The sequence below is a fragment of the Lepus europaeus genome, chromosome 18, assembly GCF_033115175.1.
Source record: "Lepus europaeus isolate LE1 chromosome 18, mLepTim1.pri, whole genome shotgun sequence".
Taxonomy (NCBI): domain Eukaryota; kingdom Metazoa; phylum Chordata; class Mammalia; order Lagomorpha; family Leporidae; genus Lepus; species Lepus europaeus.
This window is the reverse complement of record NC_084844.1, coordinates 19,299,440-19,322,260: the sequence shown is the minus strand read 5'-3', so window position 1 is coordinate 19,322,260 and position 22,821 is coordinate 19,299,440. Positions and strand designations below refer to the sequence as shown.

The 22,821-nt window shown below is 55.1% G+C and overlaps 1 protein-coding gene across 3 annotated transcripts in view; it reads right to left on the bottom strand.

The window, feature by feature from the left end:
- Positions 1–8,768: 8,768 nt before the first annotated feature.
- MPP3 (MAGUK p55 scaffold protein 3) overlaps positions 8,769–22,821 on the bottom strand; it is a 28,450-nt gene continuing 14,397 nt past the window's right edge. For all 3 annotated transcript variants that reach the window (XM_062174882.1, XM_062174883.1, XM_062174884.1), the window contains 10 exons: positions 22,202–22,398; positions 21,387–21,451; positions 20,264–20,284; positions 19,672–19,713; positions 17,495–17,659; positions 17,324–17,404; positions 15,425–15,518; positions 15,163–15,271; positions 13,711–13,833; positions 8,769–9,728 (listed from right to left, as the gene is read on the bottom strand). In XM_062174882.1, the coding sequence (XP_062030866.1) occupies positions 9,552–9,728; positions 13,711–13,833; positions 15,163–15,271; positions 15,425–15,518; positions 17,324–17,404; positions 17,495–17,659; positions 19,672–19,713; positions 20,264–20,284; positions 21,387–21,451; positions 22,202–22,398 (1,074 nt within the window). In that variant the 3' untranslated portion in view covers positions 8,769–9,551. The remainder of the gene's footprint in view (positions 9,729–13,710; positions 13,834–15,162; positions 15,272–15,424; positions 15,519–17,323; positions 17,405–17,494; positions 17,660–19,671; positions 19,714–20,263; positions 20,285–21,386; positions 21,452–22,201; positions 22,399–22,821) is intronic.

The following is a 22,821-nucleotide window of genomic DNA, read 5'->3' as shown; positions in this document are numbered from 1 at the left end:
GCCCCTTGTTTTTAGTTTTAAAAGGAAGTTTTCAGAGTTTCATGTTCCTGCCAGCAGTGGATGAGTGATCCAGTTTCCCCACACCCTCAGCAATCATTGATACCATCTCATTTTTATTTTAGCCATTCTGACATGTGTGTAGTGACATCTTACATAGTTCAAATTTGCATTTTTCTAGCAGTTAATAAAGTTGAGGCCGGCGCTGTGGCTCAACAGGCTAATCCTCCGCCTTGCGGCGCCGGCACACCAGGTTCTAGTCTCGGTTGGGGCGCCGGATTCTATCCCGGTTGCCCCTCTTCCAGGCCAGCTCTCTTCTGTGGCCCGGGAAGGCAGTGGAGGATGGCCCAAGTCCTTGGGCCCTGCACCCGCATGGGAGACCAGGAGGAAGCACCTGGCTCCTGGCTTCGGATCAGCGAGATGTGCCGGCCGCAGCGGCCATTGGAGGGTGAACCAACGGCAAAAAGGAAGACCTTTCTCTCTGTCTCTCTCTCACTATCCACTCTGCCTGTCACTAAATAAATAAATAAATAAATAAAATAAAGTGGAATCCCTTTCATGTGCTTATTTGCTATCTGTATGTCCTCTTTGGTGAAATGTCTGTGCGTGTCTTTTGCTCATCAGTTAACTGGATTTTCTAACACTGAATTTTGTTATATGATAAATATGTCTTTTGCCAAATACATGACTTGCATGGATTTTCTCCCAGTCCGTGATTTGTCTAACAGTCTTCCCCAAACTGTTTATCGTGATGACATCGTTTGCTCTGTCTTCACCGCATCGATGTTGAGGTGCCTGCTCTGACAGTGCAACGTGGTTCTGCTAGCACTGGGGCCGGCATGGGGGTGTAGCGAGCGAGCCTCCACTGGCGGCGCCGGCATCCCGCACAGGCACTGGCTCCTCTTCCCATCCAGCTCTCTGCTGATGGTCTGGGAAAGTGGAAGTTGGCCCACGTGCTCGAGCCCCTGCACCCTCACGGGAGACCCGGAGGAAACTCCTGGCTTCAGATCAGCTCGGCTCTGGCTGTTGTGGCCATTTGGGGAGTGAACCAGTGGAAGGAAGACCTCTCTGTCTCTCCCTCTCTCTGTAATTCTACTTCTCAAATCAATAAATCTTAAAAAAAAAAAAAAAAAGGCTAGTACTGGGAGGCCCAGGAATGGGGCTCACTGGGTCTGAGTATTTCTTACGCATATGTGAATCTGTGATTACTTCAAAAGTTTAAAGAAAAAAAGTCAAGATTTCCAAACATAAATTCCTTATCAGCGGGTTCCCATTCATCTCAGTGTGTGGAACAATCATTAAAGCCAGGAAATCACCTTTCGCTCTCATCCTGACCTCCTCCCTACAAATCTCCAATCTACAAGGCCTACTCTATCTCAGGCACGTTTTGTAACTGGTGTTAACAACCAAGTGTGCCCTGGTCACTCTGTAGTTGACCTCCTTGGCCTTGGCCATTCTTCCTCACAGGCATTTTTTTTTTTTTAAGATTTATTTATTTTATTTGAAAGTCAGAATTACACAGAGAGAGAAGAGGCAGAGGGGTCTTCCATCCACTGGTTCACTCCCCAGATGGCCTTAATGGCTGCAGCTGGGCCAATCCAAAGCCAGGAACCAGGAGCTTCTTCTGGGTCTCCAACACAGGTGCAGGGCCAAAGGACTTGGGTCATCTTCTACTGCTTTCCCAGGCCATAGCAGAGAGTTGGATCGGAAGTGGAGCAGCCGGGACTTGAACCAGTGCCCATATGGGATGCCGGAACTGCAGGCGGCGGCTTTACCTGCTACGCCACAGCGCCAGCCGCAAGGCATGGTTTTAGATACAGCATCCAAGGCCCACTGTGATCCTGCCCTTCTGTCTTTGTGGCCTTTCTCAGCACAAATTCTTAATTTCAAGCAATAAAAGCTTTAAGTGTTGAAATAATTCATGGAAAGAAAATGAATTCATTAAAAGTACTTGCTAGAAAACTGCAAAACTAAGCTTCAAGGTTTAGCGCAAGAACCACACCCAGGATCCGGCCTCGGGGCCTGCTCTGGAGGCGCTGCCACTCACTGCTACCCCCTGAACTAGAACCTGAGGAGCAGCTGCTGCCGCCCTGAGCCTCCGCTGTCTGCCACTCTGTGCCGCCAGCTGCCACTCCAGGCCAGGGAAGGCGCAGGTGACTTGTGTGACTCAGACCCTGCGTCCATTCCCTGGCTGCAAGGGACTCTGGGAAGGTACCGTATCTGGCTTTTGTCCCCTTCCAGGCATGGGCTCTTGCTCTCAGCAGGAGTCGGGGGACAGGAAATGTCCCCCAAATCAGGATGGGGCTCAGGCGCTACATTCCTGAGCACATCACAAACTTCGCATCTTCCCTCTCATCGCTCCTGCCCATTTCAGGCTAGCAGAAGATTTTTTTCTCCGTCCATGCTTTGCATTGTCCTTTCTAGCCAGAAGCCCACTCCCCAGGAAGCTGCCACGAGCTACTCCAGATCAGGCATAGTTTCAAAATGTGAGGGCATTTTTCTATTTTCATTGTTACTGAGTTTTGGTTTCATTCTATTATGTCCAGAGAAAATATCCTATAATTCCCATGCTTTTTCATTTGTTCAGGCGGTTTTATGACCCAGGATGTGGCCTATGTAGGTGACTACTTTATGGCAGCTGGAGATAACGTGGACTGTGGGGCTACGGGCAGGGCGGGAGCTCTATGCATGTGTCAGGTCCTGATGGTGGATGGCGTCAGTTCTTCCGGATCCTGTGACTTCCTCTCTAGCGGTTCTATCCACTGCTGGGAGGGCAGTCCCCTCTATAATCGCAAGTTTGTCCATTTCTCCTCTCAGCTCCATCAGTTTGGCTTCATGTATTTCGAAGCTCCGGTGTTTGGTGAATACACATTAGGGCTGCTCTATGTTCTTGGTAGATTGATCACTTCATCACTCAATGTCCCTCTTCGTCCCTGGTTATTTCTCTGAAGAGTACTTATCTTCTATCAATAAAACCATTGCTGCTTTTTAAAAATAGCTTAAGTGATATATTTTCTATCCTGACTCTCAGCCTATGTCATGGAAAACACACTTGCAGTCAGCCTATAGTCAGGTTCTTTCAGCCATTCTGCCAGTGTCTTAATTAATCCCTTTATCATCTCAACTTTTTAACGAAGATTTATTTGAAAGGCAGAGTGACAGAGACAGTGACAGAAACACACACAGAGAGAATCTACCATCTGCTAGTTCACTTTCTAAATGGCCACAACAGCCAGGGCTGGGCCAGGCCTAAGTAGGGAGCTCAAAATTCCATCTGGGTCTCCCACACGGGCGGCAGCAGCCCAAGCACTTAGGCCATCATCTGCTGCTTTCCCAGGTGCATTAGCAGGGAACCATTTCTAGCTTCTCTATGCTTAAAATATGATGATTTCTTCTACATAACTGGCGTACCACATCATGGTTGGTAGCTGCTGCTCCAATCAGGAAATCTAGGAAACTGGAGAGGTCAAAGATGTCGTCCATGATGCTTACTTCTGTGCTTTTTCCCCTCCAGTCCGGGAGGCCCAGCCGTTCGCTGATTTTCGTTGAGAAAGCTTCCTCTCCCCGTGCTTCAAGGGCAGGTCTCAAAAAACTTTCCTCCCTTTCACCCGAGACTTCTTCTCCTTCACCTTGAGGTGCGGTGTCAGCAGATACAAGGCGGACAGCTGCTTTCAGAACATGACAAATGCTCCCTGCTTTCTGGACGTGGACTCCGGCTGGGTGATTCTGGGTGTTTCTCCCCGTTTCAAACACTGGCTTCTTAACCTCTGGTTTTCGGATGAACCTTGGGCGCTCAGGGTGGGTTGTGGCTAGGTGGGCTAGTTAGAGCTGGGTCAACGTCTCGAATCCGTAGCTTTGTCTTCCCCCGAGGTGGGGAGTTTCCAGCCCCCTGCCTCTGACTCTCGCTCTCCCTCTCCGCTGGCCTCCCTGACCCAGCTGTGAGCGCCCACCTGCCCCGAGGCACTGCCTCCACTGCTCTGTCCTCAAGTGTGCCGGCGGGACTTCCAGCATCCTGCTCTGCAGGAAGTTCAAGGCTTTGTGGGTTTTTTGGGTTTTTTACTTATTGTAGTTTTCATTTCCACAGTTTCCATTTGGTTCTTTTTCATATCTCTTTGTTATGAAGATATCCTGGTTTTTTTTTTCTTTCATTTATTTCAAATTATTTATCACTGTTGAAGCATTTTCACTAAAACTGCTTTGAGGGGCTGGCATGGCTCACTTGGTTAATCCTCCACCTGCGGCGCCGGCATCCCATATGGGCGCCGAGTTCTAATCCTGCTTGCTCCTCTTCCAGTCCAGCTCTCTGCTGTGGCCCGGGAGGGCAGTGGAGGATGGCCCAAGTGCTTGGGCCCTGCACCTTTGTGGGAGACCAGGAGAAGCACCTGGCCCCTGGCTTCAGATCGGTGTAGCTCTGGCCATAGCGGCCATTTTGGGGGGGTGAACCAATGGAAGGAAGACCTTTCTGTCTTTCTATCTCACTGTTTAACTCTCTGTCAAATAAAATAAATTTATTTAAAAAAAAAAACTGCTTTGAGACCCCACCAGCTACACTCCAGCTCCTGCATCCGTCGTTATCATCCCCAGCTCACTGTCTTGCCGAGGCTGGGGTTTTCCTGGTTTGGGTGTGTGTGCTCAGTGATTTTGCACTGCGTCCCGGGCATTTGGATTGTGACGTCAGACATCTCTTACCCCTGCATGCAGCAGGTGGCCATCCTGTGTAAGTGTAGGGTAGAGGCTCGTGCCTTCTTTTGTGGGTTTTGGTTCCAACGAAACTCGGAGCCTTTGCGGAGCTATTCTGATCCGTTTCACCTTCAGTGTTGCTGGGGCTCCTGCTCCAGGCCTTCGGGTGGCTTCTGCCGCGTCAGAACATGCTTCCCTGGGGTTCATGGTGTCACTCCACGGCCATCTGCAGACGCACACGGCTGGGCCTGCACCTCCACAACTGTGCCACTGGGGGCAGGGCAGCAAGACACAGGACTTGGCTGCTGCTACTAACAAACTGAACCAGCAGCTGGTGTCACAGCAGGAAGCTAGGGCCGGGCTCCCCACTGAGTGTCTGTGGCACTGTCCCTTGGCCAGAGAAAGCAAGCTTGTCAGGGCCAGAACTGTGGCACAGCAGGTTAAGCCAGCACTTGCGCTGCAGGCATCCCATATGCTCCACTTTGGTTCCAGCTCCCTGGTAGTGCACCTGGGAAAGCAATGAAAATGACCCAAGAGCTTGCCACTCACGTGGAAGACCCAGATGGGATATTCCAGGCTCCAGCTTCAAGCCTGGCCCAGTCCCGGCTGTTGCAGTCATCTGGGAAGTGAACCAGCGGATGGCAGTGAGCGCTCTCTCTCTCTCTCTCTCTCTCTCTATCTTTCAAATAAATCTTAAAAAAAAAAAAAAGGGTAAGCAAGCCAGAGACCACTGCAGGGAGATGGGAAACAAACAAACCCAAGGCCATCGCAGTTCCTCCAGCCCGAGGTCCTGGTCAATCCCCCACACTCTGTTCCACTTCCATCCCTTTACCACTGTCTGTTGCATTTCCAAGGTGTTTAGTTGTATTCAGAGGAGAAGTGGAAGAAAAATCATTCGGCACCATGTTGTGAGAGCCAAGTCTGAGCAATGGCTGGAGAATGTATTCAGGGAGTGGGGAAAGTGGAGCAGGAAGTCGATCAGTATTAACTCCACCAAACCAAAATGCTGCTGACTGGCTCCTTAATGATCCGATTCAAAAATGGGCTTTGCACAGAAGTGGAAATCTGTAGTTATTAAATAAACCAAGTGTTGGGGCCGGCACTGTGGCACATTGGGTTAAAGGCCTGGCCTGCAGCACCGGCATTCCACATGGATGTCCGTACAAGTCCTGGCTGCTCCACTTCCGATCCAGCTCCCTGCTGATGCATTTGGGAAAGCAGTGGAAGACGGTCCAAGTGTTTGGGCTTCTGCACCCACGTGAGACCTGGAAGAAGCCCCTGGCTCCTGCCTTTGAATTGGCTCAGCTCCAGTCATGTGGCCATTTGGGGACTGAACCAGTGGATGGAAGACTTTCTCTCTCCCTCTCTCTCTGTAACTCTTTCAAATAAATAAAACAAATAAAAAATAAATAAACCAAGTGCTTTCATTGTGTGGATGCCTGATCCTGTGACTGGTGGCAGGAATGACACGACACTGGGCAAACGGATGGACAATCTGGCCACCTGTTTAAAACAGGTATTAGAACAGAAAATGGTGAATGCACAGTGGGCTTGTATTTAACATACCAGAACCCTGCTTGTGAATGACAGATGGTTGTAACTTTCTTAAACCCAACTCCTGCAGGGAGTAGAGAGGGTGTCAGTTTACACATCCCATGATCAAGGGTAGCAAGTAAGATTCACTTGTTAATTCTGCTCAACTGGTACTGTGTCCTGCGAGATCCAAAGGCAGTGCCTACATTCAACAGGAGAGTGATGTGATCAATTAGCAATGTCTGTCACAGATGCAGAAATGGGTGGTGGCGGCACACATGCCAACCACTCAGCACTCCTGAACCAGGAAATTCCTCTAGAGCACACATCCTCTCTGGTTAGACACAGGCAGAAGGGCTTACCTGTGTTTGAAGGCCCAAAGAGAGCAGGAGGAAAGTACATCTCAGAGGGTTTTATAATGAGACTTCTTGGTGTGGAAGCTCAGAGTGAGACTTTTAAGCAAATTTGGCCAAGGTGCTCGGAACCTATGTAGTGCTAGGTGGGATGGGACTTGGAATTGCATTCACACACAGTCCACCAATATGTATCTGCAAACAGGTGCAATTTTAAAACAATACTGCTGCTGCTTACGAACAGCAAAATCACCTTTCAGATGACCTCTTCATCTGGGGCCCCGTCCCCCCTCCTCGCACACATTGAGCTGCAGTCAGCCTGTCGTGGGGGTAAGGAGGCTACCTGACAAGAAGTAAAGAAGCTACCTTTTGGGGCCAACGTTCTGGCACAGCAGGTTAAGCCACCACCTGCAACGCTGGCATCCCATATGAGTGCCAGATCAAGTCCTGGCTGCTCCACTTCCAATCCAGCTCTCTGCTAATGCACCCGGGAAGGCAGCAGAATCTGACCTGAGTGCTTGGGCTCCTGCCACCCGCATGGGAGTGGATGGAGTTCCGGGCTCCTGGCTTCAGTCTGGCCCAATCCTGCCTGTTGCAGCCATCTGGGGAGTGAGCCAGTAGATGGAAGCTCTCTCTCTCTCTAAAGATAGATAGATAGATAGATAGATAGATAGATAGATAGATAGATAGATAATAGATAGATGATAGATAGATAGAGATAGGTAGATAGAGATAGGTAGATAGATGGATATAGATAGATATAGAGATAGATAGATAGATAGATAGATAGAGGGAGGGAGGTATATGGATAAACCTGCCTTTCAAGTAGAAATCTTAATCACATTTTAACACCCTGTTCCGTAATACATGTAAAGAGAATCACTACTGTTTCATATGACAATTGTGCAAAAACATTGAGTAAGCAGCAGAAAATACCTGAGTCACACGACAGACAGAAAACTGACTCCCAGCACTCAGCCACTGTATTCCAGGAGTGGAGGAAGTCGCCCAGTGGACTTCCTAGCACCGGCATGGGGCTCCACCACGTGGCCTCCCAGGGGTTTGCAAGAGCAAGTTTTCAATTTTTTTTTAAGATTTGTTTTTATTTGCAAGGCAGAGTTAGAGGGGGGCGGGGGGAGAGACCAAGAGATCTTCCATCTGCTGGTTCACTCCCCAAATGACTGCAACAGCTGGGGCTTGGCCAGGCTAAAGCCAGGAGCTTCTTCTGGGTCTCCCACATGGGTGCAGGGGCCCAAGCACGTGGGCCATCTTCCAGTGCTTTCCCAGGCCACAGCGGAGAGCTGGGTCAGAAGCGGAGCAGCCAGGACTCAAACTGGTGCCCACAGGGACGCCAGCGTCGCAGGTGGCAGCTTTACCCGCTACGCCCCAGTGCCAGCCCCCAGGAGTAATTTTCACCTGTGTGTTTACCTGTGATGGCTGTCGGACCCCAGCCCTCCCACACAACACGCGACCGTGGCTGCGCCATCCACACTTCCCAGCATAGCTGCCCTTCCCGGCCTGGTTCTGTGTGAACAGCTCAAGGCCACTTTCCCTTGAGGAGAAGCCAACACTCTAAGTGCAAAGAGGTCCTTGTCCTTTTGCTAGAAAGTTCTGAAGAGCGCGATCCTCTAGGTGGGCCCACCGGGTCAGGGAGCCGCAGGGCAGCACAGGTGCCCTGGTGTAAGGAGGTGAAGGGGACTCACCTTTGACCTAGCCTCCTTTGCTCCCCACAGATTAAAAAAAAAAGAGCTTAACAATGTACACATGTATAAGTAGCCACGTTTCAGCCTTACATATTTTGTGAACTCACTCCTCACTTACATGTCAATCATTTACTGAGCGGCCTTGATGAGGGAACCACGGAAGAACGGGACAGTACAGCACAGTGGTTAAGGACCATCTCTGATATCAGGGGGATAAGGGCTTTTTTCGGAGCTTTGTACGCTTGGGTCCATGAACCTTTCCAAGCCTGACTTATGCTCCTTTGTGTGATGGGATGGTAAGAGTCTCCTTCACTGGCCTGGTGTGTCTGTGAAGATAACGCAAGCAAAGGCCCTGTCACAGTGTCTGGAACAGGATACAGACTCAAACTCAGCCAGGCTACGACCTGCACGTCTGTCACACACATATCCCATAGATGTCACAAGTCCTCGGTGACATTCGTCACTTTGGCCCAGAGACAACCCCTTAGGCCCACACTCCGAGTCTACAGATTTTTATTTTGATGGAAATGACATCAGGACCTACAGTTTTGGCAAGGAGTCGCCTGGTTTCCCACGACCTAGCACAACAGGAGCGCCAGGAATCTCAGGTGGGGACGGGCTAGAACCAAGGCCATTGTCAACAGCAAGGGGGACAACTGATGGAACAGAACAAACAAAGCCAGGGCTTCACTTTAGAAGTCCAAGGGTGTTTAGACGGGGGACCAGCAGCCGGAGCCCCCCAGCGTCCCCGAAGGCACAGCCACGACGCGGGGCGGGCCAGGCCTTCGCGGGGACGGTGAGGTGTGCCTCTGTCACCCAGAAGAAGTCCACGTCCTCCCACTGTTTAAAAAGGCAGAGAACCACGCCGTCTGTTTCCAGGCAAGTACTCATCCAGAAAAGGTTCCGAGTGCTTGGACACGCAGCCGCGCCAGCTGCACGGCCCCTCGGCTCAAACCATTTCGTTTCCGATAAAGCTAGAAAAAGGAAGCATCCCTGGGCTCAACGGCGGCCGCGCCGCTGCCACCCCAAAACGCAGAGGCTGCTTAACTTTGGTACAAAGAATCAGGGCCTCTGGCCTGCGACGCTTCGACGAAGGAAAGGTGATGTGTCCCCGTCAACTCATGGACTCAAAGGGCGCCAACGGGAGACGGCCGACAAAACCCAGGATCCAACAGGATCTCCCACTTCTGGGCTTCTCCATGACAGCATGGGGGCGGGGCAGAGGAGCGAGGCCGGGCTGGACAGTCCTCAAGGCCCCTCCAGCCGCCTGATGCCTGGGAGGAAGTTACCTGACCCAACCAACGGGCACCCAGTGAGCGTCCTTGCGTAGCGCCTCCACGAGCCCGCGCAGCTGGCTGCAGGCAGCCTGCAGGTCCTCCCTCAGCAGCACGGCGTCCACCAGGTGGCCGTAGTGCTGGTCCACGAAGGCGGCAGACGCAGCCATCTCCTGTTGCTGCTCGTCCTGCAAGGAGAGAGGCTTTGTAGAGCAAGGGGTGGTCCTACGGGAAAGCCACACCCCCCACCTCCACTGTTGGCTGCGGAGTGCACCCGGACGCCCCGCTGACACCACCCGTGACCACAGGGGCAGAACGCAGTGACACCACCACATCAACGTTGCAAGAAAGCGGGCAGGCCACAGACACGGCCACAGCACGGTGATTCGCTCACAAAATCCCCCCAGGACCTGTGAGCTGAGAGCACCGCGCACAGCGCCCCTTTGTATCTGAGGGTGAGAGGTGTGTGTTAGCGTCACCACTGCTGGCCCCGCAGGACCCCCAGAGACGCCGCCATCCTGCGTCCCACGGCCATCCAGCGTCCAGGCTAAATGACAAGACAGGACCATAAACGATGTTCACGAGATAGAAGCAAAGCAAGCAGTTCTAGAATCACCCTGGGGAACAAAGAGGCAAGTAAGGGGTTCTAACGACCTACAGCAGACAGCTCAACTCACAGCACAGAACTCGGGTTCTCTCTGCACGTCCTCATTCGAGGGCCAAACATGAGCATGGCAGACAAAGCGGAGTCATTTAGGAAAATGCTGGGACACCCCTGACCCAACCTCCCACTTCTGAGGGCGCCTGACCAGACTGCTCTCCTGCCACCTAGCGTCAAGGGACAGACAGCGACTCCATCTGACTCAACCTGGCAGCGACTGCTTCTTCCTTCCAAACAAGGTCTACACAGTCCACTGGACAGAGCTGCAGCCCGACAAGCAGCCTGGTTTTTGGAAGAGAAGAAATGGGCAGTGGCGTTACAAACCCAAGTTCTCACTGCATTCGCTCCCTCCCCTTCCGATCCCTGTCCAGGCCTCTGCCGCCTTCTCGGCTCCCGGGGCTCAGTGCTCATGCTGCCAGGGGGAAGGGGTGGGTTCTGTCCGGCCCGCAACCCCACCCCCCAACCCAAAATGTTCCTTCCTCTTCTGCCACCAGACAAAGAGAGCACCTACAAGTTCACAATGTGAGTTCCAAAGGTCTAGAAGACAGGGTTTCAAAGACTGCTTAATTTATTTGGAAGAAAGAGACAAAGAGATAGACATCTTCCATCTGTTGGTTCACTCCCCAAATAACCACATGACTAGAGCCGGGCCAGGATGAAGCCAGGAGCCAGGAACTCCATCCGGGCCTCCCACATGGGTGGCAGGGCCTCAAGCACTTGAGTCACCTTTCAGGCACATTCGCAGGGAGCTGAGACAGGAAATGGAGCAGCCAGGACACAAACCAGTACTCCCATCAGCGGTGCCGGCATCACAGGTGGCAGCTCCACCTGCCACGTCGCAGTCCCGGCCCTGAGAGTTTCTGCTACCACACACCCAGTGAAAACCTAAGAGGAGGCTGAGCTCACTGCTTCTCCTTCCCGCTTCCCCTGACGAGGGGAAAAACCAGACCCAGGAGAGAGGCCTCCAGTCCTAGGTCTGTCCCGCAGGGCTGCTGTCACACTCTGAAGCACTCTGCAGCAGCCCCGTCCCCACAGGGCTCCTGGGCCACCAGTCCCGCCTTCCCGCCCCGGGCACATGCCCCTGGGGACCTGTCTGCCGCTTCCGCCTCCGGAGTCCCCTCCTGCAGGCAGCCCTGTGGTTCATCCTGGAAGCACCGAGCTGGCTGAGAGATTACAGACGGACAATGTATGTTAACTCCCATCTCCCTAACAAACACCTGCATCTGGAAAGAACTCCAGTAACCCCACTGCAGAAAAAGCTGGGCATTGGCTTCGTGGCCACGAATCCCGCGAACTCTTTTCCCAGCCTGTAAGGCGGGACTCGCCACCTGCGTTTTCATCAAGGCGGTGATGGTGACATTGACGCCCCTGCGGTCACACAGGAAAGATCCCCCCAGGCTGTCTCTTGTCCCCCTGCTGGGTCAGCTAACTGTGTCAGCAGCAAGAGCCCCTCAGCCTGTGGGCAGCAGAGGCAGGGACAGAGGATGTGTCCAGCGGGTGTTTCATAGAACGGATCCCCCACCTGGACCCTGGGGGCCACACGGTGCACAAATGCTGTCTGTTACACCACGTGTGGCCTGGGGGCTGCCCACATGCTCCTAAGTCACGTGAAAAGTGGGGGCTAGAAACAGAGACGCCAGAGCCCCACGCAAACCTCCCAGGTCAGAGTCTCCGGGGGTGGGGCCTGGGCTGTGCGTAGGGACAGCCTCCGCGGGGACTCCGAGAATGACGGTGGCATCAGGACAGGGTCTGCAGAGGGGGCACGTGACTTCACAACTGAAGAGCGAGCCAACTGACCCCGACAGCAAAACCCATCCAGCAGGTGTGTGCAGTCACGCGGCGGCACTAAAGGAGATGGCAAAACTGGCCTCGCGGGAGGGTGCCCGCAACAGACCACGTCCACTTCTCCCGAACAACCGCAGCGGGCCAGGCAGCACCAGGAAGCACGCACTTCCTGCGGACCCGAAGCTCTGACAGCACGTTCTTGCGCCCTAGGAAACCATCTCTTACTCTCCCTACACCCTATAGATGCCTTAAAATAAGTCTTTCCCACTCTTATTCAATTCTACCAATCCTAAAACATTTCTTAAAAAAAAAAAAAAAAAAAACACAGCCGGCGCCGCAGCTCACTTGGCTAATCCTCTGCCTGTGGCGCCGGCACCCCAGGTTCTAGTCCCGGTTGGGGCACCAGATTCTGTCCTGGTTGCTCCTCTTCCAGGCCAGCTCTCTGCTGTGGCCCGGGAAGGCAGTGGAGGATGGCCCAAGTGCTTGGGCCCTGCACCCGCATGGGAGACCAGGAGGAAGATTTGGATTAGCATGGCGTGCCAGCTGTAGCAGCCATTTGGGGGGTGAACCAACGGAAAAAGAAGACCTTTCTCTGTGTCTCTCTCTCTCTCACTGTCTAACTCTGCTTGTCAAAAAAAAAAAATATATATATATATATATCAGAATGGCTGGCATGGCGGTGTGGTGGGTTAAGGTGCATCTCACATCAGAGGGCCAGTTCGAGTCCCAGTTGTTCCACTTCCATTCAAACTCCCTGCTAATGCTCCTGGGAAAGCAGTGGATGACGGCTCAAATACTTAGCCGCTACCCATGAGAGAGACCCGGATGGAGCTCTAGGCTCTAGGTTTCGGCCTGACCCAGCCCTGGTCGTTGCATGCATTTGGGGAGTGGATAATGATCGATCTCTCTCTCTCTCTCTCTCTCTGTCACTATTTCACTATTTTGAAGATAAGTAAATCTTCAAAAACATTTTTAAAAAATTTAGAGTAAATCTCCCGGGCCCTGAATTGGGCAATGTTTTCTTAGCAAAAACGAAGAAAGAAAAAAAAGATCAATTGAACTTGACCAAAATTTTTAAACTTTGTGCTTCAAAACTGGTGGGAGGAAGTATCTGCAAGTCATACATCTGATAAGGGGCTATGTCCGGATTACACGAAGGATTCATAGGACTCAATAAGAAAGAAGATAATCAGATTTCAAGACGGACAAAGTATTTCAACAGACGTTTCTTGTTCGCCCCCCAGCACAGGGAGCGCGCTATGGATTTCTAAGTGGTTCTGCACCCAAGCTGAGGCTCCCCCTAGGGCTCCTAGAGAGGAAAATGTCTGATGCTCCCACAAGTCAGTCACCCTCAGCAGCTGGCAGAGTGGACGCTTGCGTCAGAACGCGCATGGCCAAGCTCTGCCTCGAGCTCCTCCTTGGGCCGGGGCTTCCCCACTGAGGGGGCGGACCCGAGGGCCTCTCAGAGGAGCCAGCCGCACTGGAGCCTGCTCTGGACCGGGGCTGCTCCTGACCCCTGGAACAACTTCCGGCTCAGCCTCCCGACCGCCTCTGTTGAGAGCTGAGTCTGCAAGCCCAGGCCCCCTGGGACAACTCTGCCAACGCCCAGGTTTGAGGTGGGGGTCCTGACACGGCTGCCCCGCCTCCCTGCTGGGCTGCCCACAGCACTCCCGGGGGCACCCCCTTTCTGTCTTCAGGAAACAAACAAGCCCCTCCCAACTTACGAGGGGGTCCGCTGTGCCCTCACCAGCCGGAGACACCGGGGGTGACTTCCTTTGTTCCCGAACAGCAGGCTTCACGAAGATGACATAGGGTTTGAACTCCGAGGTCCTCACTTGCTTCAGTGCCTGAGAAAGAAAGTTCCGGAATGTCATATACCCCTGAAGCACTGCAGTGTAAAACCCATTTTTTGAAAGCGCCATCCCATAACCTCCAGGGCAAAGGTCCCAGTTACACTGACCCTAGGACAGCACACTGCAGACAGATCGCCTCATCCTCCCATGTGACACTGAACCCAGCCGGCCCTGAGGCCACACACAGAGGATGGAAGATTCCAGAGCCTGGCTCAGAGCCTCGAGCCCCTCTCAGCTCCAACTAACCTTCAGAGGCTTTTCCCCCCGCCCACCAGGTCCCCACGCACGAGGGAGGAGGATTCAGCGTGCATCAGGCTGGCCAAGTGGCAGCACCGCGGACAACACTCGGGGAATCCAAGCTGCCACACAGGCCTCCTCCTCCTGACTCTCAAAGAAGAAAACAAATGCGTGGCCGCCTGAAACCAAACCGCAGGCTAGGTTTTTGATATGCAAATCATACTGCTCATTAGAGCATTTTATCCCTAATGTAGGGACCTGTTTGGAAACATCAGTACTAAACTGCTATTTGCATTATCTGCACCCCCCAAAAAACCAGCAAAATCACTTTGCATAAACAATTCGACATGTAGGCACCGCACATCGCCTGCGAGCTCCCGGCGGGATGCGGCCGGGGAAGGCTGTCCCTCACAGGCACCGCGCACTCTGGACTGTGTTGCAAGCACACATCTATACAATAAAGCCTACAGTAGGGATCGCAAAGTCCAGATCTGTCTCTACAGAGGGAACAAAAAATCCCCAGGCTGAGTGCAAAGTTCAGGAGTTTCTCTGAAAGTCAAGGTTAAGAAGATGGTTAGGGCCCTGGGGCACCCGCCACAGGCTGGGCGGACCGAACTGGAAATGTTTTTGAAGCGCTGCACAGGGCCAGCCTCCCTCCCTCTTCTGCCCTTTCACACCACTCTCCCGCCTGCCTCCCTGCGCGGTCCCCTGAGTGCCGGTGCCATTTGTTCCAGCCAGGAAGGAGGCAGCCCGGCTCCGCCTGGGTCACACGTCGCAATGAGCCAGCGCTGCCACCATCTACCGCGTGACCCGCTCCCTGCGGGGGTTACCAGCCCCGGCCTGCCATCCTACTAGAGGGGCCGTGCTCTCGACAGTTAGTACAGTGCCTGTGGATGGAGATGCACCTGTGGGTACAAAGCTCTCACTCCATTCTCCAGGGGAGACCCCAGGAAAGGGAACACCCGTGTTCCGGAATGAAAATCCCTTAGCCGGGGGGGAGGGGGGAATGTCGAGCATTCTGCACATCAGCCAGTCCCCTGGGTTATAAATCCCAGCTGGAAATTCCCAGCTGGCCCGAGAACTCACTTCCGGTTCCACATCCACCAAACAAACTTTGTTTTTGGCCATAACAGCCTGAATGGCCTCCAGGCTGGTTCCGTAGAGGTTATCTTGGTATTCCCCGTGCTCCAGGAACCTGAGACACCAGCAAAGGGGACAAGACCTTGAGTTAGGAAAACAGACTCCCTGGTGCCACTTCTCGCCCACTGCCCCCACAGTTTGTCACAGCGCCCCCTGGAGGTCAAGGAGTGCAGGACAGACAGATGCACAGCTGGCTCCAACAACCTACTTGTTGTGCTGTATGTCGGCTTCGAACGCTTGCCTCGAGACAAAGTGATACTCTACCCCTTCCTTCTCGTGGCTCTCCCGGGGCCGTGTGGTGTCTTGGAAAGAAAGAGGGAGAGCTGGGCAGAGAGAAGTCCAGCCCAGGGAGCCGCAGCCTCCCGTGGGAACCCCCCGGCCGCTGCTCGTCTAAGCTGCCCAGCTCCACGCGGCCCTGTGCCCCCCCCAGGCCTGTCACCGCACAGCACCGTTCTCTGACAAAGCACAAAGAGGCTGCCCGTCCTGCAGCTGAAGGGACTGGGGAGCCGAGCGGTTAAGCTCAGGGAGCCCCAGCCAGCAGTGGTGGAGGCAGGGTGGCTGTCTGTCTGTCTCCCTCCCTCTCTCTCCCACTCTCTCTCTCTCTCCCATGGCCTCAGTGACGCTGTGGCTTTGGAAGAAATCAGCTACAGAGCCTCTGGTCCCCGCCTTTATTTCTTCATCGTTTTTCAGTTTCAAGGGCAAAAGGAGCCGCAGCTGCGCCTGCCCTGCTGTGTGCCTTTAATTCGTTATCCAACTGCTCCTCACTGTGACAGCAAAGGAGACGTGCGGCCAGCCAGCCACCGGGTGCATTCAATGAGTTTAATGTCTCCCCACTGATCTGCACGCTAGGGCCGAGAGGCACACTTCTGGGGCACACACAGGCAGCAGCGCACGGCTTCTTCCAAGACAAGGCGGGGTCTGTGTTCTCCGCCCACTCGTCACATTCTCACACCTCAGATGAGCAGGTAAGACCCTCAGGGTCCGCCTGACCCCTGCCTCAGCGTCACCTCCCCAGTCCCTAGCCCGGCTACTCCGGGTCCACCTCAGCACGGGCCAGTGCCTCTCCACAGAGAACCCTGCCACCCTCTCTACCACAAAAACCCAGCTGTGTGGGGGATGCCTGGCGGCACTGAAGAGCTCGTGTGGGAGCGACTCCGTCCACCTCAAGCCTTCCAGGTCCATCAGAGGGGTGCGGCCAGAGTGGCCCCCAGCCCCACCACCTCCCACACGTCCCTGTCCCTGCACACTGGTTCCCACAGCCCAGGGGCCAGGCTCTGGTGCCGAGGCCCAGGGGACAGCCTAAGCATGACCCTAGCAGCCCTGCCCAGAGCCCGCTGGGAAGGTCCCATTGCCACCACCACAGCATCCTCCCTTGGCAGTCACGGGCCATCTGTGCCACGTCTGCCTCACGACGGCAGGACCCACAGCGACACCCAGAGCAGACAGAGCAAGAGCGGCAGGCAGCGGAGAGGCCATGGCACAGCCTCATTAAGAAGTGACGGGGGGCAGCCGTTGAGTCCAGATCCTGGCTTCATCACTTACCAGCTGCGTGACGCTGAGCAAGTAACTTAACCTCTCTGATCCCTCTCTCAGGGGTCCCAGAGCCCCTGGCCACCTGGGGCAGCAGGAAGCCTCAGGACCTGGCTGGAGTGGCATCACCCAGGAATGCACAGGCACCCTGACAGGCTGGCACCCAGCTGCAGGGGGCACCCTGGGCAACAGCATGCGCTGGACTGCCCAGCGTCCCTGAAATGCTCTCTCCAGTCACCCACAGGGCAGGGCCAGGGTCAGCTCATCCGCCCCCTACTTGGGAGCCTCCTTGGCGTCAGATTGGGACTGTCAGTGTGCTCCGGACTCCCCTTCCCCCCACCCCCCAAGCCAGGAACCAGGCCTGTGGTCCTCCAGCTGCTGTCCCAGAGGGTCCTGGTGGACCACTGGGGGGAGTTATCACCCTTCATGCTGAGGTCTCACGATTGGCTACAGCAGGCAGCGCCTGGCATCCCCCAGACCCGAAGTGAGCGTGGGATGGATACAGGGGATCAAGTTCCTAGGAAAGTGCGCGCACACACACATACACACACACGCACGCACACAGGGGCCCTCTTACGTGGAACAGCAACGCCGAAGTGCTGTGGGTCCTCGGCCACCACCTTTTGCTTCAGCTCATGCAATCGGGCTCCCAGAGACCCTGGGAAACAAGGGGAATTTGGGCTGACCGGGCTGCCTGCTGAGCCCCCTCCCCGCCTCTCTGGGGAAGAAACCGCAGCATGTCACGTACCGATCAGGACCACCAGGCGGGGCCGCTCCCCGGGCTGCTGCTGGTACCTGGTCACCTCCTCATAGGTCAGCAGCTCCAGAGACTCGGCTCCCACGGACGTCTTCCCCTCCTGGGAGCCCCCCAGCCTCTCCCGGCAGCCCAGGCGGAAGCTCCTCCGAAGACCAGCTTGGGGGGAAGGGCAGAGGGACACCACTGGCATTTGTCCCAAATCTTCCAGTAAAGGCTTTCTCCTCCTGGCTGGACCTGGAGGTGGGACCGAGTCCCACTGACCTCTCCCAACCGCCTCCTGCTCCAGGAGGGGCTGTGCAGGGAGCACAGAACATGGAAAGAGTGGCCCTGGCACCCAAACACTAGGGTTCAAGGTCACTGTTTCTCTTGGCACGTGACCGACCTTGGGAAAACCTCTTCACCTCTCTGAGTCTTGATCCCCATACCTGTGAAATGGATATACCACCCTCCATGCAATGGGTGGTCCCAGGTTGGATCCTGGGTGAGGGGACCCTGCCTGAAGGGTGTGACTGTGACAAATGCTGCCATTTTAACAGCAGCACACAGCAGAGCTGCTGGCACGGCAAATCCCAGGACGTGGTCACCACCCTGAAGGTTGGTCAGGAGAGCCCTGGTCCTTAGGACACACAAGCTGAGCTGTGCGGGGTAAAGAGACAGGATGGCTACAGCTGACTCCCGCGTGACGTGGGCAAAGACTATCCCTTCAGCTGCCGTATCTGTGGCTTCCGTGGGTTGAATTCCACCAACAGTGGATCAAAAATGTTGTGACTGTACTGAACATGTATTTTTCCTTGTTATTATAAATACAGTATAAACACTACACAACAGCAAATAGCAAGGATTATGTAGCATTTACAGTGTGAGGTACTACACGTAATCTAGAGATGACTTAAAGGAATCAGGAGGGAGGGGGCAGGTTACGCGCAAACACTGCATCATTTTAACAAGAGACTCGAGCACCCACGGGAGGTCCCGGACCAAGGCCTGGGGACACTGAGGGATGACTGCAGACATGGAGAAGGAAACAATAAAGTGACCAAGGCCAAGGTGTTAACAAGGTGACCCTGGGTGCGGAGGGCAAGGGAGTTCTTTGTGCAACCCGTACGACTTTTCAGAGAGTTTGAAATAACTTCGAGATAAAAGCTTAAGATCTCGGGGCTGTCCCTGTGGCAGAGCAGGTAAAACCACCACCTGCAGTGCCGGCGTCCCAAATGGGCAACGGTTCAAGTCCAGGCTGTTCCACTACTGATCCAGCTCTCTGCTACGGCCTGGGAAACCAGTGGAGGATGGCCCAAGTACTTGGGCCCCTGCACCCACATGGGAGACCCGGAAGGAGCTACTGGCTCCTGGCTTCAGATCGGCGCAGCTCTGGCCACTGTGGCCATCTGGGGAGTAAACCAGTGGATGGAAGACCTCTCTCTGCCTCTGCCTCTCTGTAACTCTGCCTTTCAAATAAATAAATCTTAAAAAAAAAAAAAAAAAAAAGAAGCTTAGGATCTCTGGCTACCTCTAGGGCCTGGGGAACCCTGGTGAGAGGAGGAGTCTTTGGAGGCCCGGCCCGTGCGGCAGAGCGTGAACCATGAACGAATTCCCGTCGGGTGATGCGCGGGGCGGGCGTCTGCTGCAGCTGTCAAGAGGCCGCGCAAGATGCCCACCTCCACCTAGCAGTGCCTGGCGTGAGGCCTGCCATTCCGCTTCCCAGCCAACTTCCCGCTAATGCACACCCTGGGGACAGCAGGTGACAGCTCAAGTACGTGGGTCCCTGCCACTGTGTGAGAGTCCCAGAGTGAGCTGAACTCCTGGCTTAAACCTGGCCCAGCCCTGGCTGTCTGTGGGCCTCTGGGGAGTGACCCAGCACGGGGAAGGACTCTGTCTCATTTTCTGCCTTTCATATACAATGAAAACACACAACTTGATAGAAGACGATAACCACGGTAAAAGCAGTGTTAATGCAGTGGGCTGTGTGCCGATCTTTCACCAGTGGCTGGGGGAGGCAGGGCGGGGGCTCCCCCAGCTGACAGGGATCGGGAGAGGTGCAGGCCCTTCACCCCAGCCCGGCTGCTCTTGGCTCGTCCCTGCGGCTCAGATCCTTCTGTCCATGTCCTGCCTGACGCTGGAGCCGTGGGTGGGCAGCCTGGGCATGGGTCAGCAAGGACCTTGCTACTCACCCACGTAGTGTCCTCTGAGATATCCCTCACAGTCGCAGGTCTCTGGCAACCAAACAGAGGGAGGGAGGCCAGTGAGTAGCGCTGGACCCACACCCTGCCAGAGGGGCCCAGTCTCAGGCTGGCCAGGCACCCCAGCGTGGAGCCTCGGGCAAGCTCAGAATCCCATGTCCTGGCCTCCCTAGGAGAACGAACCCTTCCTCTCCGCCCACTTGTCCACACTCAGGCCCCTCAAAGCCTTTCCAGGCCCTGGTGGGGGCTCTGGGCCACTCTCCCAGCCCTGAACCAGGATCCACTCTGCCTGCCCCACCCCCCAGGCTCCTGGTCACACAGTCAGCCTAGCTGAGCCAAGTGGTGGGCTAACAGGTGTTGCAGGCAGGGGCCCTGAGGCCTGAGCCCTGTCCACACCAGCTCTGCATGCTTCAAGGTATGAGCCAGGCCCGCTGCAGCCCTGGGTGGATGTGCAAAAGCTGGGGCGACGGCGGGGCAGGGGGCACAGCCCCCAGTGGGGGATGGAAGACGAGCCCCTCCAGCCCAGGCCATGCCATGGAAACAGGCCCCTGCCCATGTGCACAGGGGACAAACACCGGCCTACCTTTGTCACAAGGCTGGTCATCTGCGGTGTGCACAAAAGACAGACGGAGTGGTGTTAGCACAGGAACAGGAAGCCCTGCGGCTGAGAGGCAGCCGCGGCCTCGGGGCCCCAAGGAGCCTCCATCTGTCCCCTTTCTTCCTCCCCCAAAGCTGTGATCTGCGCTGTGTGTGTTATTAAACCCAGGCCCTGCTCTAATCAGTCTTCCTGTGCACATCTCATTAGTGGCCCACAGAGAGCCAGCTCATCACTGCGGGGAGCGGCGTCAAGGGCATTCCTTCCAACTGGACAGCGAGCCTGGAAAGGCGCCCTTGGCAATGGCCACTGAAGCCGTTCCCTGCGTGGCCCTGCAGGGAGAATCCGCCCTGCTCTCCCTTGCCTGGGGTCCTGCAAATGCCAGAGGGTGGACAAGGCAGAGCAGAGCAGCCGCCAGCTACACTCTGGTCTCTGCGCCTGCTTGGGTCTCACCTGCACCAGAGAGGCCAGGCCCTGGCAGCACGGCCTCGGAGCTAGGGCCTTAGACAGCGGGCCTGTGAGACCCCAGCCCAGCTCCCCTCACTGGACTTTGCCTGTCTCTGCCCATCTTGGAAAAGGAGATGCCCAACTGCACCCAGGGTGGTCGTGGCAATGGCAAGAAGGTAAAGGGATAAAGGTAAAGTGCCACACAGGGCAGACAAAACACAGGCCTCTCTGGGATGCCTCAGTTTCAAGCAAACAAGGAATTTCTTGGTATAAGTATATCCCAAACACTGCATGGGATATACTTATTCTAAAAAGCAACTCTATCTGACATGCAAATGGAACTGGGTCTCCTTTGTAGGCATCTGGAGGCACAGGATCACTCAGGCCTGCTCCCCTCCCCTCCCTTCCAACGTCAATGGCTCCTCCATTTTCAGAGTCAGACAGAGCCACTGGGAATCTGATGAAAGCCATGGACCCCTCCCAAACACACACCCCCCACTTGGGGAGAGGCGTTACTATATGCCTCTGTGGCCCCCAAATACTGAAGCTGCCTCCGCAGGCAGTAACTGCCCCCTGCCCACCCACCCCCATGTCCCCTCCCCCCACCAGCCCCGACACCAGTCCCCAGGTCCTAGTCCAGGCCCCTCCCTGCCAATCTACTCACAGGGAGGCTTCTTGAGGCTCTGGGGGCTCGGCAGGGTGCCTGCGGCTCTCCGGTAGCTCAGTCGTCTGGGGAGAGACAAGGGGACACCAGGGCTCCGGGTGAGAGAAGCAGCTGCAGGGAACCTTCCAGGCCAGGGCCCTGGGGCCACACAGGGCAGAAACCGTCGCAATGGGCTCCGGCACAGGGGCCACTTTCTCTGGGGCTTTGCTAGTCTCTTGCCCGGGGAAAGGCCTGCACAGCTCGGGACAGCCGCACATGGGGAGCCAGGCCCAAATTCTGTATCCAACATCGTCTGTCTAAGCTCCTCTGTATCCCAAGTCTCCACCCAGGGATCTAACCAGCCTCAGATCGCAAACATGGGTTGAAAACACAAGTGCACACGCAGAGACTTTTCTTTCTCATTATTCCCTAAATGACACAGAGTAACCGTTTGCAGGGCACTCGGATTGCATTAGGTATTACAAGTGACCCAGAGATGGTTTGAAGCATGTGGGGGGTGGGTATAGATTATATGCAAATACCAAGATTTCATATAACAGATGGACTTCAGCACCAGTGGGTTTTAGGATCTGCCAGGGGTCCTGGAACCAATCCCCCAAAGACACCAAGGGACAATCGCCTATACTAATGAAAAGTCCATGAACATATTTCAGTCTCAAACAGTCATCAGCACCCATCACAGGACAGGGAGAACAAGCACAGCCTAATTGGTACTTACCGCAAGGAGCAATACTTAGCAGGCGCCCCTACTGGGGTTGGTGCCCAAGCCTCCGGCCACCGCGGGGCCACCCCAGGACAGCACGCCCCAGACCTACCTCTCCTGGAACTGCTTGGAGGGGATAAGGCCGGCTCGAAGGTTGGTGTCCCCGACGCGCTTGGCCTGCCACCACGTGGGGTCGTCCTGGCTCACCACCTCCAGGACCTGCCTGCGCTGGAAGGGCAGGCCTGCCTCCTGGCACGGGATGGCCCGGTCCTCCCGAGGGTTGTAGTGGAAGAGGGCCCGCATGAACACCTGCGTGGGAAGGGCTCTGGTGAGGCGGCAGTGCAGCCACGTGACAGCAGCTGTTCACAGGCAAAAGAGCAAGCAGCCTTGAGAAGAGAAAGCTCATCAGAAACACAGTGCACCTGCTTTCTTATTGTTCTTCCGCCTTCTTTGCTATGATAGAAAATCCAACAGGAATTGGCAAACTGGAACCAGAGTCCTGGTGCAGTGGGCTAAGCCGATGCCTGAGATGCCGGCATCCCAGATCTGAGCGCCAGTCTGAGTCCTGCCTATGTGCTTCTGGTCCAGGTTCCTGCTAATGTGCGCCCTGGGAAGGCCGCACGTGACGGCTCAAGTACGTGGATCCCCGCCACCCAGGTGGGAGACCTGGATGGAGTTCCCAGTTCCTGGCATTGGCCTGCCCCAGATCTGGCCATTTCAGCCACTTGAGGA